The sequence below is a fragment of the Mobula birostris genome, chromosome 11 (genome assembly GCF_030028105.1).
Source record: "Mobula birostris isolate sMobBir1 chromosome 11, sMobBir1.hap1, whole genome shotgun sequence".
Taxonomy (NCBI): Eukaryota; Metazoa; Chordata; class Chondrichthyes; order Myliobatiformes; family Myliobatidae; genus Mobula; species Mobula birostris.
In genome coordinates, this window is record NC_092380.1 from 27,188,653 (window position 1) to 27,202,748 (window position 14,096).

A 14,096-nucleotide genomic window follows, 5' to 3' on the forward strand; every position below is an offset into this window, starting at 1 on the left:
ACCAAGCTGGGATTGTGCTCTGGGTCACAGCTGAGTCTTTGTAAATGTCAGAAGAGGAATTTACATACACATTGCAGCTCACCAAACCCACAGAAAAATCCAAATGACTTCTGTGAATGTTTCTGAGGTGCTGTTGCCAATGGAAATGATTTGGCGTTTCTCCCTCAGCTGGAAATCTGAAGCAAGAAGTGTTTAAACCCCAGAGCCTGAGGCTGGGATGTTGGCCAGGGCTGCTGACAGTAGCTGGACCTTTGCATTCCCTGCAGGACCCCGATTCAAGCCGTAGCACAGTGGGGTTTAGCTACTGGAGTCTCTGCTCGCAGCTCGTGAGCCCTTGAGTTCAACGCTGACTGTGTGGAGGTTCCAGAATCAGATCTATCTATCACATCTACATTGAAACATAGAGTGCAATGCATCATTTGAGCGAACGACCGACATGTCCAAAGTTGTACTGGAGGCAGCCTGCAAGTGTGGGCACACGTTCTGGCGCCAGCGGGTCCTACCCGCAATGCTCGGCAGAACAGCGCAGTCCAGAACAAGCCTGTGCACTCTCTCTGACCCAGTGGATTTCCCCTGGGTGCTCTGGTTCCTCCCACATCCCAGACATGGGTGGGTTAACACGCTAGTTGGCTGCCAAGTTCCCCTAGTTTTTTAGGTCAGCAAGAGAATCTGGAGGGAAGTGATGGGAACATGGAGAGAATAAAATTAAATTAGTGTAGGATTAATGTGAATGGGTGGTTGATGGTCAGCAAGAGCATTGGTGGCCCATAGGGCCTGACTCTATGAACCCAATGACCTGTCCAACCACTTCCAAAAGATGACACTGCCACAGTTTGGCATTCCCCCACTGCTGCCTAGAGTGCCAAACTTGAATGAGTACCTTACCTCCCACAACCTCCTGCCTCACAGGTGAGAGTATGACTAAGCAGTTTATTATTCTGTGCAGGGAAGGGCCAGGGTGGTTGGGTATTAGAAAGCAGCAAAAAAAAAAGGAGAAATCTCTGAGCTAGGAGTGGGACCTGGTTTCCAAAGAGCCAGCATACACGCAGTGGGACAAATGGCTGTGGCTGTGCCATGACAATGCTAGAACAAGATTTAGAGGAAGCAGCATCAGTGACTTGTTTATTTTTCATCCAATTCTCTGTATGTTGGTCTAATCTGGGTTTGTCTAGGGCTGCGCGTTGGGTCTAACCCGGTCTTGTCCAGGGCCACGCGTTGGGTCTAACCCGGTCTTGTCCAGGGCCGCGCGTTGGGTCTAACCCGGTCTTGTCCAGGGCCGCGCGTTGGGTCTAACCCGGTCTTGTCCAGGGCCGCGCGTTGGGTCTAACCCGGTCTTGTCCAGGGCCGCGCGTTGGGTCTAACCCGGTCTTGTCCAGGGCCGCGCGTTGGGTCTAACCCGGTCTTGTCCAGGGCCGCGCGTTGGGTCTAACCCGGTCTTGTCCAGGGCCGCGCGTTGGGTCTAACCCGGTCTTGTCCAGGGCCGCCCGTTGGGTCTAACCAGGTCTTGTCCAGGGCTGCGTGTTGGGGATTTGAGGTACTTTCTGCAGCCCAAGATCACAGCCAGTGACAGACAAATATTCACCCACAACCCCCACATCTCTTTCCCAGAGTCCTGGAGTAAATATTGCTACAACTGGAGAAGCTCTTCCTCTCCAAGTCTCACAGACATTGGGAGGGTGTATAAATATCTTAGTGAATCATTGATTTAATCTCAATTGCTGTAAACTCCAAGGATGCATTCCTGGAGTCCCATAATCAGCTATCAATATTGGTGATTCTCTTCTCGCTGCTGTCATCAGGAAGAAGGTACAGAGGCCTCAGGATTCACACCAGGTTCAGGAACACATTATCTCTCAACCATCAGGGTCTTGAACCAAAGGGGATAATTCTACTTGCCCCAACATTGAAACATTCCCACAACCTATGGACTCACTTTCAAGGACTCTTCATCTCATGTTCTCAATATTTGTTGCTTGCTTATTTAATATTATTGTTTCTTTCTTTTTGTATTTGCACAGTTTGAAGTCTTTTGCACACTGATTGAGCGCCCAAGTTGGGCAGTCTTTCATTAATTCTGTTATGGTTATTATTCTATAGATTTGTTGAATATGCTCACAAGAAAGTGACTATCAGGGTTGTATATGGTGAACTTTACCCTGAACTTTGATCCCTTGTCCTGTGTCTGCAGAGATTCATTCTCAGTCTCGTATCTGTGGGGAAAAGCCACCAGTTTAATGCCACTGTTCATATATTTGTTGCTGGGATTGTGGGCCCAGTAAGGCTCTCATTTCATCCCATCCCTGAGTATCCTCTGGGCCGTCTTCAGACAAGGTGGCACTATTGCATCACAACTCCCTTGACCTGGGTCCAACCTTGACCTCGGGCGCTGCCTGTGTAAGCACGTCTGCTCTGATGAAGAGTCTCAGCCTGAAACGTTGATAGTTCATTCCACTCCACAGGTGATGAGTGTGTCCAGCATTTTGTGTGTTTCCAGCACCTGCACCTTCTCTTGTATTTGTTTTGTATTTGCAAAGTGTATTGTCTGTTGCACACTGAGTGTCCGAGTTGATGTGGTCTTTCATTGGTTCTATAATGGTTATTATTCTGTTTTGGATTTATTGAGTATGCCCGCAAGGAAATGAATCTCAGGGTAGAATGTGGTGACATAGATACGAGGGGTGATTGATAAGTTTGTGTCCTAAGATAGAAGGAGTCAACTTTAGAAAACCTAGCACATTTATTTTTCAACATAGTCCCCTCCTACATTTGCACACATGGTCCAGCGGTCGTGGAGCATACGGAATAACTCATCAGTTAATAACTCGTCTGGGGTGATTGATCAGTTCGTAGCTAAGGTAGAAGGAGATGAGTTATTAACTTCAAGCTTTCTACACAATCACGCAAAGAGTTGAACTGCATGTGCATGTAACGAGAGCCGTATAACTCATCTCCTTCTACCTTGGGCCACAAACTTATCAATCACCCTGTTGAGTTATTCCATATGCTCCACGACCGCTGGACTAAGTGTGTAAATGCAGGAGGGGACTCTGTTGAAAAATAAATGTGCTAGCTTTTCTAAAATTGACTCCTTCTACCTTAGGCCACGAACTTATCAATCACCCCTCGTATATACTTGGATAAAAAACTTACTTTGAACTTTGCAGGTAACCAGGTGGCTAATGGTCAGCAGAGACTTGATGGGCTGAAAGGTCTGTTTCCTGTGACTCAGTGAGTTAGGAGTCAACCACCTTGGTGGATTTGCATTTGGACAGAATGTAGGCCAGGTAGAGTTGTTGTGTTTCCTTCTGCACAGAGGAAAAGAGGCTTTGTCAGCCGATAGATTCCCGGTCAGCATTACTACCACTGGCCTTTTGCTCCCAATTTATTTCAGGGTCTCCGCTGACTGGCAACGTCCTGTTTACCTTTAAAGTTCAAAGCTCAAAGTAAATTTATTATCCAATTTTATATATATATATGTCACTGTATACAACGGCTCTGAATTTAGGTTCCATTATTGCCACAGAAGGCGGGGGTTTGCAGCACACGTCTCCAGATCAATGCTCTAGGTCCCTGCAGACCTGTCTGTGATGGCACCACTCCCATTTTGTGCGGTAAGAACTTGCTATTAAATATTCCTAGTCCATGCTCATCAAAGCGGATTTTATTGTGTGCACAGTGCAATGGAAAACATGTTTGCAGCAGCATCGCAGGCACCCAGCAGCTTCACAAGGAAAACAAAAGTGGCACACGTTTTTGACAAAAAAGAACACAATTTTCCCAGTGTAGTGCAAAGTGGCCGCTGTGTTGCTATAGGGACGTGGTGTTTAGGTTGTGCTGGTTGGTTCGAGTACTGAATGGTTGAAGAGGAGAAGCTGTTCTTGAACCCGGTGGTGTGGGACTTCAGGCTTCTGTACCTCCTGCAAGAAGATAGCATGGCCCAGATGATGGGGATCTTTGATAATGGATCTTGCCTCCTTGAGGCAGTAGATACTTACGATGGTAGGAACAAATGTGCCATGATGTACTGCGCTGAGCCCACTAGATATGTAATATTCTCATACTTAATGGCCAGTGCTCTGACCAACCCCCTAACACCAAGGTCTCCTTCCCATCCACCACCTCTTTATCCTTTCCTCACCCTCTCTACTCCTGCAGGCAGTGGAAACCTGTCACCCGTCATTTACCCGATACCCTTTTTCCGCTGTAGGAGTTTGCCGTCCTCACGAAGGAACTGAACTTGTGCCGAGAGCAACTTCTGGAGAGGGAGGAGGAGATCGCAGAGCTGAAGGCAGAGAGGAACAACACGCGGGTGAGTTCTGTGCCCTGGCCCAAAAATGTGCTCCTATCAGCTCACCCCCAGTGAGAAATTCCCAAACGCCGCCCCCAAATCTTCCCCCACCCTGGGCAACAGCCATGGGAAAGGAACAGCAGAAATGGTTTGTCAGAGGAATTAGCAGTGAGCCAATGAAAGTAGTTCTGTGGTCACCAGCGTTGGTCTACTTGTCCATTAACCTTCTTGGAGCAGGACATGAAAATCAGATTCACGTCTGGAGTCTCTTCCTCAGCCATAGCCTTGCCCTCAGTGATGACAGCAGGAACTATTACCGTTGGGTTGCCCAGCGATCATTCCCTGTAGACGCAGAGAAAATACTCACAAGAGCCAACTTTCCCTCCAGTTGTGCCACTGTTCTCCCAGGCCTGCTGGCCTGGACTGTGCCCATCACCAGCACTGCTGTAACTTAAATTTCCCCTTTGTTTCCCCAGCCTCACCTTCCTCCTTCCTTCTCCCAATCTCCTCCATCTGCAGACCCCTCTGAGATCACTTCAGTCCTATCCTTCTCTTTCACTGTCCGGCTCCAAGACCATGAATTCTCTCCCCGTGTCTCTCCCACACCTCTCCTCATTCTTTCGGGTGTCCTGCTCTGATCCCCCTTGTGTGGCTGGCTATGAATGTTTTAATTGATAACCCTTCCTGCGGGCCGTTTTCATGCATCGCAGGTGCTATCTAAATCCAGCAGCAACTGAGGAGGCTAGAATGACTCAGCTGGCCTGTCAGCATCTGTGGAGTGGGAAAAAGAAGATCTAGCACTGGGAGAGGTTAGATATTTGATGAAAAGTTAAAATGAGGAAACAAGTAGATGGAATGGTGGATGAGGGAGAGTAGACAGAAGGGGGTGGGAAGGTGAAGCTACAAAGGCAAATGTGATGTTAATGGATCAAACAAACTAACTGATAATAGAGCTAGAACCCTGAGAAATTGGTAGTTCTGGTAAAATCGGAGACTCTTCCGAATGAGGTGTAGCCACCAGATTTTGTAGCTGTTTCTCTCCAGGTACCAGGGTGCTGTGCTCCTTATCTCTGGCTGTGCGACGGACTGCGCTGTGGGGCTGTGGGGTGGCTGCGTTGCTCCGGGCAGGTTAGATCCGCGGCTGCAGCTCAGGTTTTGTTGTCGCTCCCTGCAGCTACTGCTGGAGCACCTGGAGTGCCTGGTGTCGCGGCACGAACGCTCCCTCAGGATGACGGTGGTGAAGCGCCAGGCCCAGTCTCCCGCCGGCGTCTCCAGCGAGGTCGAGGTGCTCAAGGCCCTGAAGTCTCTCTTCGAACATCACAAAGCTTTAGATGAGAAGGTGCCACCCCACGTTGTGCCGTCTCTGCTCGTGCTCCCGTTTGTGGGGAAAGCAGTGGAGGTGAAGGCCACTTGGCCAATCTCATGCTGTTCCGTCTTTGCTCTTGTCCCTGTTCGCGGAAAAGCAGCAGAGGTGAGGTCCACGCTTGTCCCGTCACACCCGTGCTGGCTCCTTGCAAGAGCTCTGCAGCAGTTCCTCTCCCTGCTCGTTCCCTGTCTCGCATATGTATCAAAACCCATAAGAACGTAGACGATAAGGTATAGGAGCAGAAATCGGTCATTTGGCCCTCGAGTCTGCTCCACCATTTCACCATGGCGGATCTCAACCTTCTCCCCGTAACTCTTCATGCCTTGACTTATCAAATTTCTATCAACCTTTGCCTTAAATATAGCCAATGACTTGGCCTCCACAGCCGCCTGTGACAAATTCCACAGATTCACCACTCACTGGCTGAAATCCCTTTTCAAAGATGCTGTGAAATCTGCTTCCACAAGTAGAGCCTTTTAATTCAGTAACACGTCTGTGTAAAAATATTCCCCCTCACCACCTGTTCTTCCGTTGTTTCCTCTGGTTACCTGCCTCCCCTGCCACCAAAATCCCTTTCTTCTTCTCTAATCTACCAAACCCTTATTGCGTTCAGAAATCACGATCTACCTTCCCTTTTAAGCTCCTCTGACCGATTCCACCTTCTCCAGCTGTCGACAGAGCAAAGTCCATTGCTCCAAAACTATTATGGAATCATGAAAAGATACAGAATTCATACAGGCCATTCAGCCCATCAAATCCATGTCAACCATCAGACACCCACTTGTGTGAATCCTACAGATCCATTCTCCCTTTCTCACATTCTTATCAATTCCGCACCACCTCCTTCCCCTCCCCAAGACTCTACCCCTCACCAAATGGTGGAGAAATTCACAGGCACTGTCTAGCGCGTAACCCTTGTTTCTTTGGGATGTGGGAGGGAACCAGAGCACCCGGGGGAAACCTGTGTAAATTCCCACAGTGCAGAGACTGGAATGGGCCATCATGTCCACTACACGATTCTCCACATTAGAGTAGCCTGGATTATTCTTAGTTCGTGCTTGCTCTCTCATTCCTGGGGATACCGAGCGGTAATTCTGTGCTGTCTGATTGTCAGGTTCGGGAGAGACTGCGAGTGGCTCTGGAAAGGGTCTCAATTCTGGAAGAGGAGTTGGAATCAACAGCCCAGGATGTAAGTGTGTGTGGTGCCTTCTGTAAAATGACAACAAGCAGCACTGTGTGGGAGGTTATCCTGCCTTTACAATCACAGTCCTACAGCACAGAAACAGGCCATTCAGCCCATCATTTCCATGCCAGCCATCCAAACCCATTTACCAGCACTTGGTCCATAACTCTGATCATTCAATGGTCTTCAGTGGTGAGAGTAAACCCTCCTCTTCCCCCCCCCCCACCTAAAGTTCAGGTTCATTTTTACAAACTCTTCAGATTCTTGTAGAGACAGAGAAGAATCTGAGCTTTGAGCAACTTTCCATTCCTTGTTTTCCACAATAAAATGGGCAGAAAATTTGCAATTTATCCATCCCATCATGTAACACTGACGCAAATTCATGTTAAAATCTGCCTCAAGTTAAAAATTAAATTTCATTAACATGCAAATTTATTGGTAGTGAATTGGACAAGTCCTTCCTGTGATCATGAAGCATTGAGACTGAACTTTGCTCTAAAGGTTGGTGACTCTCTGCCTTTGTTACTCCCTCCCCCTGGGTTCCTTGTGTCAGTGACTGATGGGAGGGTGTGGCAGCGGTCTGGCATCAGCGACTTCCATTGTGTTATCCTTTTTTTAGTCAGGGCCAAGCGATTGCAGACAGACACCCCACCCTGGCTAAACGGGGATCGGGACCCATTCCACGCAGTCTCAGGTCACCCCGGAGGTTCCAGCAGGGACTTCCCAGCATGACGTGCCTACACTTCCAATGTGATTTCCTCATCAAATACACTCATCCTGTACCACATGAACACTCATAAAATGTTGGAGGAATTCAGATGGCCAGGCAGCATCTATGGAGATGAATAAACAGTCGACATTTCAGGCCGAGACCCTCAGGACTCAGTACACCAACTCTGGACCACACTGCCATTGAGTACTGAGGGAAATTAGTGCAGGAGTGAGTGTGTTGGTCAGGCCGCAATCAACTGTGCTTGTGTTGTGGACCACACCTTGCCCACCTCCCTAACCAAAGAACCATGACCCCAACTTCCACACCCTTCACCCACTGCCCTGCCATCATCGCTTCTGCTCGACTCCCAGCTTCGCGACCTGCAATCTCTCACTCAAAACCATCCCCCTCCCCAGTTACAGCTCTAACCCCACATCCCAAGCGAGGGAGTGGCCCTCCTCCACCTTCGCCCAGAGCTACCTTGGTGTCACAAGTGGCTGGTCATCTGCACTGGACCTTTGGCCATGAGAGATGTCCGTGGATATTCCTGAGTAGTCCCCGGATCGGTTACATTGTGGATCCGGACCAAGGGCGGTTCTGCCAAGTGGTGGGGGTTGTCCGCACTAACGCAAGATCCCCTCCATGTCCGTCTCCCCAGAGGCTGGCGAACGGTACGGCGCTGTCCGGCGACGGTGACTCCGAGTGCCACGACCTGATCGAGAGGCAGAGCACAGAGCTGCTGCAGATGAGGGAGCGGCTGGCCGTCCTGTGCCGGAAGGTGGCCGAGGTGGAGGACGAGCTCAGTACTGCGCGCAAGGATCTCATCAAGTCAGAGGAGGCCAACACCAAGCTCCAGCGGGATTTGAAAGAGGTACCTGGTTCCCACCCGTGAACGTTGAGGGGGTTTGCTACAGAGCAGTGAAGCAGTAGATGTTCTGGAGCATTGACTCAAAGTCTTGAGTTCTATTCTCATCGTGGTAACAGGGAAATTTAAATTTAAACCCTAAACCTAACCCTAATGCATGGTATAATAAAACTGTGTTATAAGTAGAGACAGTAAGATCCAATAGGCAGGCAGATGTCTTTAGAGAGAGAGAGAAAGGTTAATGTTTCCACCTGATGATGACCTTTCATCAGAACTCTGATGAAACAGTGTGAATGGCAATATGTTGAACCTGAAATGTTAACTCTTTTTCTCTCTCCATAACTTCAGCCTGTCCAGCAAAATATTCCCAGCACTTCCTGCTGCCTTTTCACATTTCCTTTGTGGTTTTTTTCACTGTTTGAGTTTTGGAACTAACGCTGGTCTCATTCGTGGGATCCAGGCAGTAGAACCCCATTGCTTCAGGGAGAAGAGTTTCCATTGTTACCTTCTGTTGTCTAAATGTGACTCCATGCCACCTATGTGCCTCCTCAGATAGGCATGAGTAATGAATTCTGGCATTTCAAGTGATATCCATGTCCGGAAGGAGAAGTCTGATCCAGCAGAGGGCTGCCCTTCTATGGGCACTCAGACTGGCTCCTTTACCCAATGGGTGATGCAAAGCTCTGCCCCTCGATGTGGGGGCACTTTATTGCCTGCAGTGCTGCTGAGTGACGGGGAGTTGAAGAGATAGTTCTTGCTGAAGCGGAGACTGCAGTTCCACTGCTCATTTGACAGGGAATGTTTCTATGTGCTATGTTTGTCCTGCACCCCACCCCACCCCCACACACTCCCCACAGCTTTTGTCTCCTTGCACAGAATGTGTCCAGCTCCTTCCAGGACACCAAATGAAACTACCTCCACCGCAACCCCGACATCTGCGATTTCAACCTCCCCAAGGGAGGCTCAGTCACCCTGGGAACAGTGCTGCTGACTCTCGACACCAGAGACCCCGGTTCAATCCCGACCTCGGCTGCGGTCTGTGTGGAGCTTACGCATTCTCCCCTGTGAGCACATAAAATGTTGCACAGATTTCACAAGTGCAGGCCCACCAACGGCAACAGTAAGGCACTGAAGATCACAAAGGGATCTGCCGGGATTCGACGGGGGGAGCCCATGGCAGAAGGACGGAGAACTTTGAGACATAAAAGGCTATGGGCGGAAGAATCGAAAGCGAAACATAGGAAACATATTTAGATGTACCACTTTGCATTCCATATTTGACAACACAGGAGGTTATTTGGACCATTTAGTTTTTGCCAGCTGTCAGAGCAATCCCATTATCCATGGGTTCCAGGTCCAGCTCCCAATTCCTGGTTCTCCCAGGTGAATGACAGGAAAAACCTTGGAGACTCCTCTAATGCGTGGTAGGGTGGAGGTACGTATCTACCAAAGGAGGTGTAAGGCACTCCTTCCCTCCACTAGCCTGCAGGTCGCCCTTGGGCAAGGTGATCAGGGTCACAAAGCCATGGAAGTAGGTGGTGGATGGTCGTATGAGCAGCTGGTGCATATCACAAGTTCTGGTTATGTGACCACTGACACCAGGCAGAGAATCTCTGAATAGTATTGATAATGGCTGGGGTCACCCGTCTTGTAAAGACACTGCCCAGAAGAAGGCAATGGAAAACAAATTCTGTAGAAATATTTGTACAGAACAATCATGGTCAGATAACATGATCACCTACAACATACAAAATGGCACATAATGATGATGTCATATGACATGACACAATGATGTCATATGACACAGCACATAATGATGTCATATGACATGACAATGATGTCATATGACACAGCACATAATGATGATGATAAGTGGTGCACTGGTTCAAACTGTGGCCTCGCGTCTCCAAAGACCCATGTTCGATCCTGACGTTGGATACTGTCTGTGTGGAGTTTTCATGCTCACCTTGGAGTCACCTGGTGACTCGCACATCACAAAGATGTGCTGTTATATTAGTTGACCATGTAAGCTACCCCATTCATGTAGATAGTTGCAGAAAGATAGTTGATGAGAGAGAATAGGTTGCAGGGGGACAGCTGAGGCTTAATATGACTGAGGGTGTCACTCCCAATAATTAGTTCAGGGTGCTATATAATTGTAAGTTATTGCTTCTGGTGAAGGTTGGTACCCATGTGCTCAGAGACCTCTGTACCTCTGTGTTGACCCTGTGTCCCTGTCCCAGGCCTTAGCACAACGGGAGGACATGGAAGAGAGAATAACAACCCTGGAGAAACGTTACCTCAGCGCCCAGCGGGAAGCGACATCTCTGCACGATGCTAACGACAAGCTGGAGAATGAGCTGGCGAGCAAGGAGTCCCTCTACAAACAGGTAACTGTCCTGATGTCATCGAGTCACGCCTGGTCCTGAAGTAGGGTCTTGACCCCAACTATTAACAATTCATTTTCTTCCACAGATGCTGCTTGGCTACTGAGGTTCTCCAGCAAGTTGTTGGTTGCTATAGAAACAGGTCCTTCGGCCCCCCCATGTTCAAGCCCCCATTGTACTGATCTACACCGATCCCATTTACCAATAAGTCTGTAGGCTTCTCTATAGTGCTTCTCGATAGTGCATATCCTTTAGGTAGTGTGTTTCAAACTCTAACCACCCCCCTCCCCCCACCCTCTGTACAAAAACTCCCCATCAGATCCCTGCCAACCTATCGCATGAAACCAATAAAACGCTTCACCACAACCATATGCAACTTTTTACCTCTACGGTTGTTTTCCGGGTCGAGACAAAAAACCCCATGAATTAACTCTTCACCAAACTGGTTGTGTCCACGGATCACAAACCAGTCCTAGAATTCTTTACAGGAGGAGCAATTCGGGTTCTTGCATGCTAACTGGATCAAGGCCAGTCCATAACTCTCCCTGTGGTACCTGTATGAACCTGAAGGGTGTGGTCACACCAAAATTTTACTCAACTGAGTCTGGCACAGAGAATCCACTCATATTTCTTATTTTCATTTTTTTAACATTTCGCATCATTTAAGCGACCATTTGGCCCGTCGAGTCCATGCTGGCTCTCGAATCATTCCCATTAGTCTCACATTCCCCTCCCCTCCTCAGTTTCCCAGATTCCTCACATGACCCTTCCCTATCCCAGTTCTCCTGCCCCCCACTTCCACTGGGGGTAACCAGTGGATACAGCGGCCAATTAACCCACCAGCCACCATGCCTTTATGGACTTGAGAGGAAGCTCGCCCAGCCACTGGAGGGCCCGAGCTTGGGATCGAGCCCAGCTCAGTGGAGCTGGAAGACAGCACCATCAGCTATACCACCTACTCACTCTTTGTGAGGGAGTGCTCCTGCTGTCTCCCATGTAGACCCTGGCTGTTAGAAAGTGAACTGTTCACCCCCTTCGTTTATCCCAATGTGAGGTCATCCAGTTCGTGGTGCACACCCCTTCCCCTGCCATGTGAATGCCCTCTTACGATTCAGACAGTGCGTGGCATAGAGACCATGCCCACGCCAACCACTGGGTACCTGCCTACGCCAATCTCCTTTTGCTGTCTGGTTTTGTTACTACCTACACTATCTATGCCCCTCAACCTCCTCCACTCCAGGGAAAAGAAAGCCATCCAGCGCTGGCTGTCCTACCCCAGCCCCTCTTCTCTTTACCCTTCCCCATGCCCGTCTCCATTGGTACCTGTGCCTAACAACTGCGTTCAGTGCCATCTTCATTACCTGCCTGACTTGGCATAACCTCAGTCACCTACTCATGGCACTTTGAACTCTGACCTCTCCACCATTTCCATCAAGGGATCACCACTTCCTTGCTCAGCCTTCCCTTAACTCTTGGTTACTGACTCTCTCCCGTCCCTGTCCCCAGGGAAAGCTCACAACCCCCTGCCCCACCCCGTCAGTACCGTTGTTGTTGAGTGGTTACAGCAGGGAAAGTGGACATTTCCAAGGTGAGTTCATGCCAGCTCTCGCCCCTTGGCCTTTTCAGATGTTTACTGAGCTCTGTTCTGAAGATGGGCCAAAGTACTGTTCCAACTGTAGTTGCCTCCATCATCATCCATGGCAGTGCTTTCCATGTCCTAACCACAGATTATGTTAAAGAAAAAATCTTCCTTGTATAATTTCTGGGCCTTTTGCCAAAACTTTATTCTGTTTCCTTGGCCCTTGGCCCCTGGGTGCATTTTCTCCATCTGTATTTCCCATATCCTTCATGACTTTAACTACCTCTGTCTGGTGTTCACCTCTGGCACTGGTGCCTCACCTCTGCACCCTCTCCAAGGTATTGAGACACCTTCCTTAAAGTAAAGGCATCCGTTAGTCTTGCGAGACCATGGATCTGCGCCTGGAAAGTCTTCACCCTCCAGGGCACAGGCCTGGGCAAGGTTGTATGGAAGTTGCCCATGCTGCAAGTCTCCCCTCTCCACGACACCGATGTTGTCCGAGGGAAGGGCAAGGGCCAATACAGCTTGGCGCCAGTGTCGTCACAGAGCAACGTGTGGTTAAGTGCCTTGCTCAAGGACACGACACGCTGCCTCAGCTGGGGCTCAAACTCACAACCTTCAGATCGCTGGTCGAGTGCCTTCACCACTTGGCCATGTGCCCACACTTCCTTAAGGTACAGCCTTCATAACTGAACACACTAACGGAGTGGTGGCCAGGGTTTCACTTTGGCTCCTTACCTCGGGCTACTCGGTAACGTAGTGGCCAGTGTAACGCTAACCCAGCGCCAGCGACCCGTATTCAACTCCACCGCTGTCTGAAGAGTTTTTTATGTTCTCATCGTGACCACGCGAGTTTTCGTCTTGGTGCTCCGGTTTCCTTGCACGTCCCAGGGTTAGTGAGTTGTAGGGATGCAAACTCAGTGTTGGAAGCATGGTGATACTTGTGGTCTGTTCCTGGCACACCCTCGGACTATTGGTCGTTGATGCAAGTGACGCATCTCACTGTACGTTTCGATGTACACACGTAACAAATAAAGCAGCTACTTTATCCTGTGAGGCAGACAGCCCAATGGCTCGTGTGCATGAGGGAGGGGCAGCGTCCTCTGGTGGGGTGGGAACTGCTGACCCTTGTCACATCCTCACTGAGGGTGCGTTCATCTTTCAGAGCGAAGACAAGAACCGCCAGCTCCAGGAGTGGCTCGACTCCTCCAAGCAGAAGCTTCAGCAGACCCTGCGGAAGGCAGAGACCCTGCCCGAGGTGGAGGCAGAACTGGCTCAGCGCGTGGCCGCCCTCAACAAGGTAGGGTTCCTGTGGTGGGATGGTTGCTTGGAACCTATCGCATGCGGAGAGGATGTTCCCTGTGGTGGCAGAGTCCAGGACCAGAGGCCTCAGCCTCAAAACAGAGGGAGGTCCGTTTAGAATGGCGATAAGGAGGAATTTCTTTAGCCAGAGAGAGGCAAATCTGTGAAATTCTTTGCCACAATTGGCTGTGGAGGCCAGGCCATTGGGTGTCTTTAAGGCACAGGTTGATAGATTCTCAGTTAGTCAGGGCATGAAAGATTATGAGGAGAATGTGGTTGAGAGGGAAATTGATCAGCCATGGTGAAATGGTAGAGCAGACTCGATGGGTCGAATAGCCTAATTCTGCTCCCTCATCTTGTGGTCTTATGGGTCACTGGCACTGCTGCACAGGGTAAAGTAGCATTGTGATCTCC

General features: G+C 49.5%; 1 protein-coding gene across 3 annotated transcripts in view; it reads left to right on the top strand.

Annotated features, from left to right (window-relative positions):
* The window catches only part of LOC140205443 (liprin-alpha-3-like), a 122,495-nt gene that overhangs the window by 56,920 nt on the left and 51,479 nt on the right, over nt 1-14,096 (top strand). For all 3 annotated transcript variants that reach the window (XM_072273048.1, XM_072273049.1, XM_072273050.1), the window contains exons 3-8: nt 4,208-4,309; nt 5,463-5,627; nt 6,769-6,843; nt 8,208-8,420; nt 10,658-10,804; nt 13,546-13,680. In XM_072273048.1, the coding sequence (XP_072129149.1) occupies nt 4,208-4,309; nt 5,463-5,627; nt 6,769-6,843; nt 8,208-8,420; nt 10,658-10,804; nt 13,546-13,680 (837 nt within the window). The remainder of the gene's footprint in view (nt 1-4,207; nt 4,310-5,462; nt 5,628-6,768; nt 6,844-8,207; nt 8,421-10,657; nt 10,805-13,545; nt 13,681-14,096) is intronic.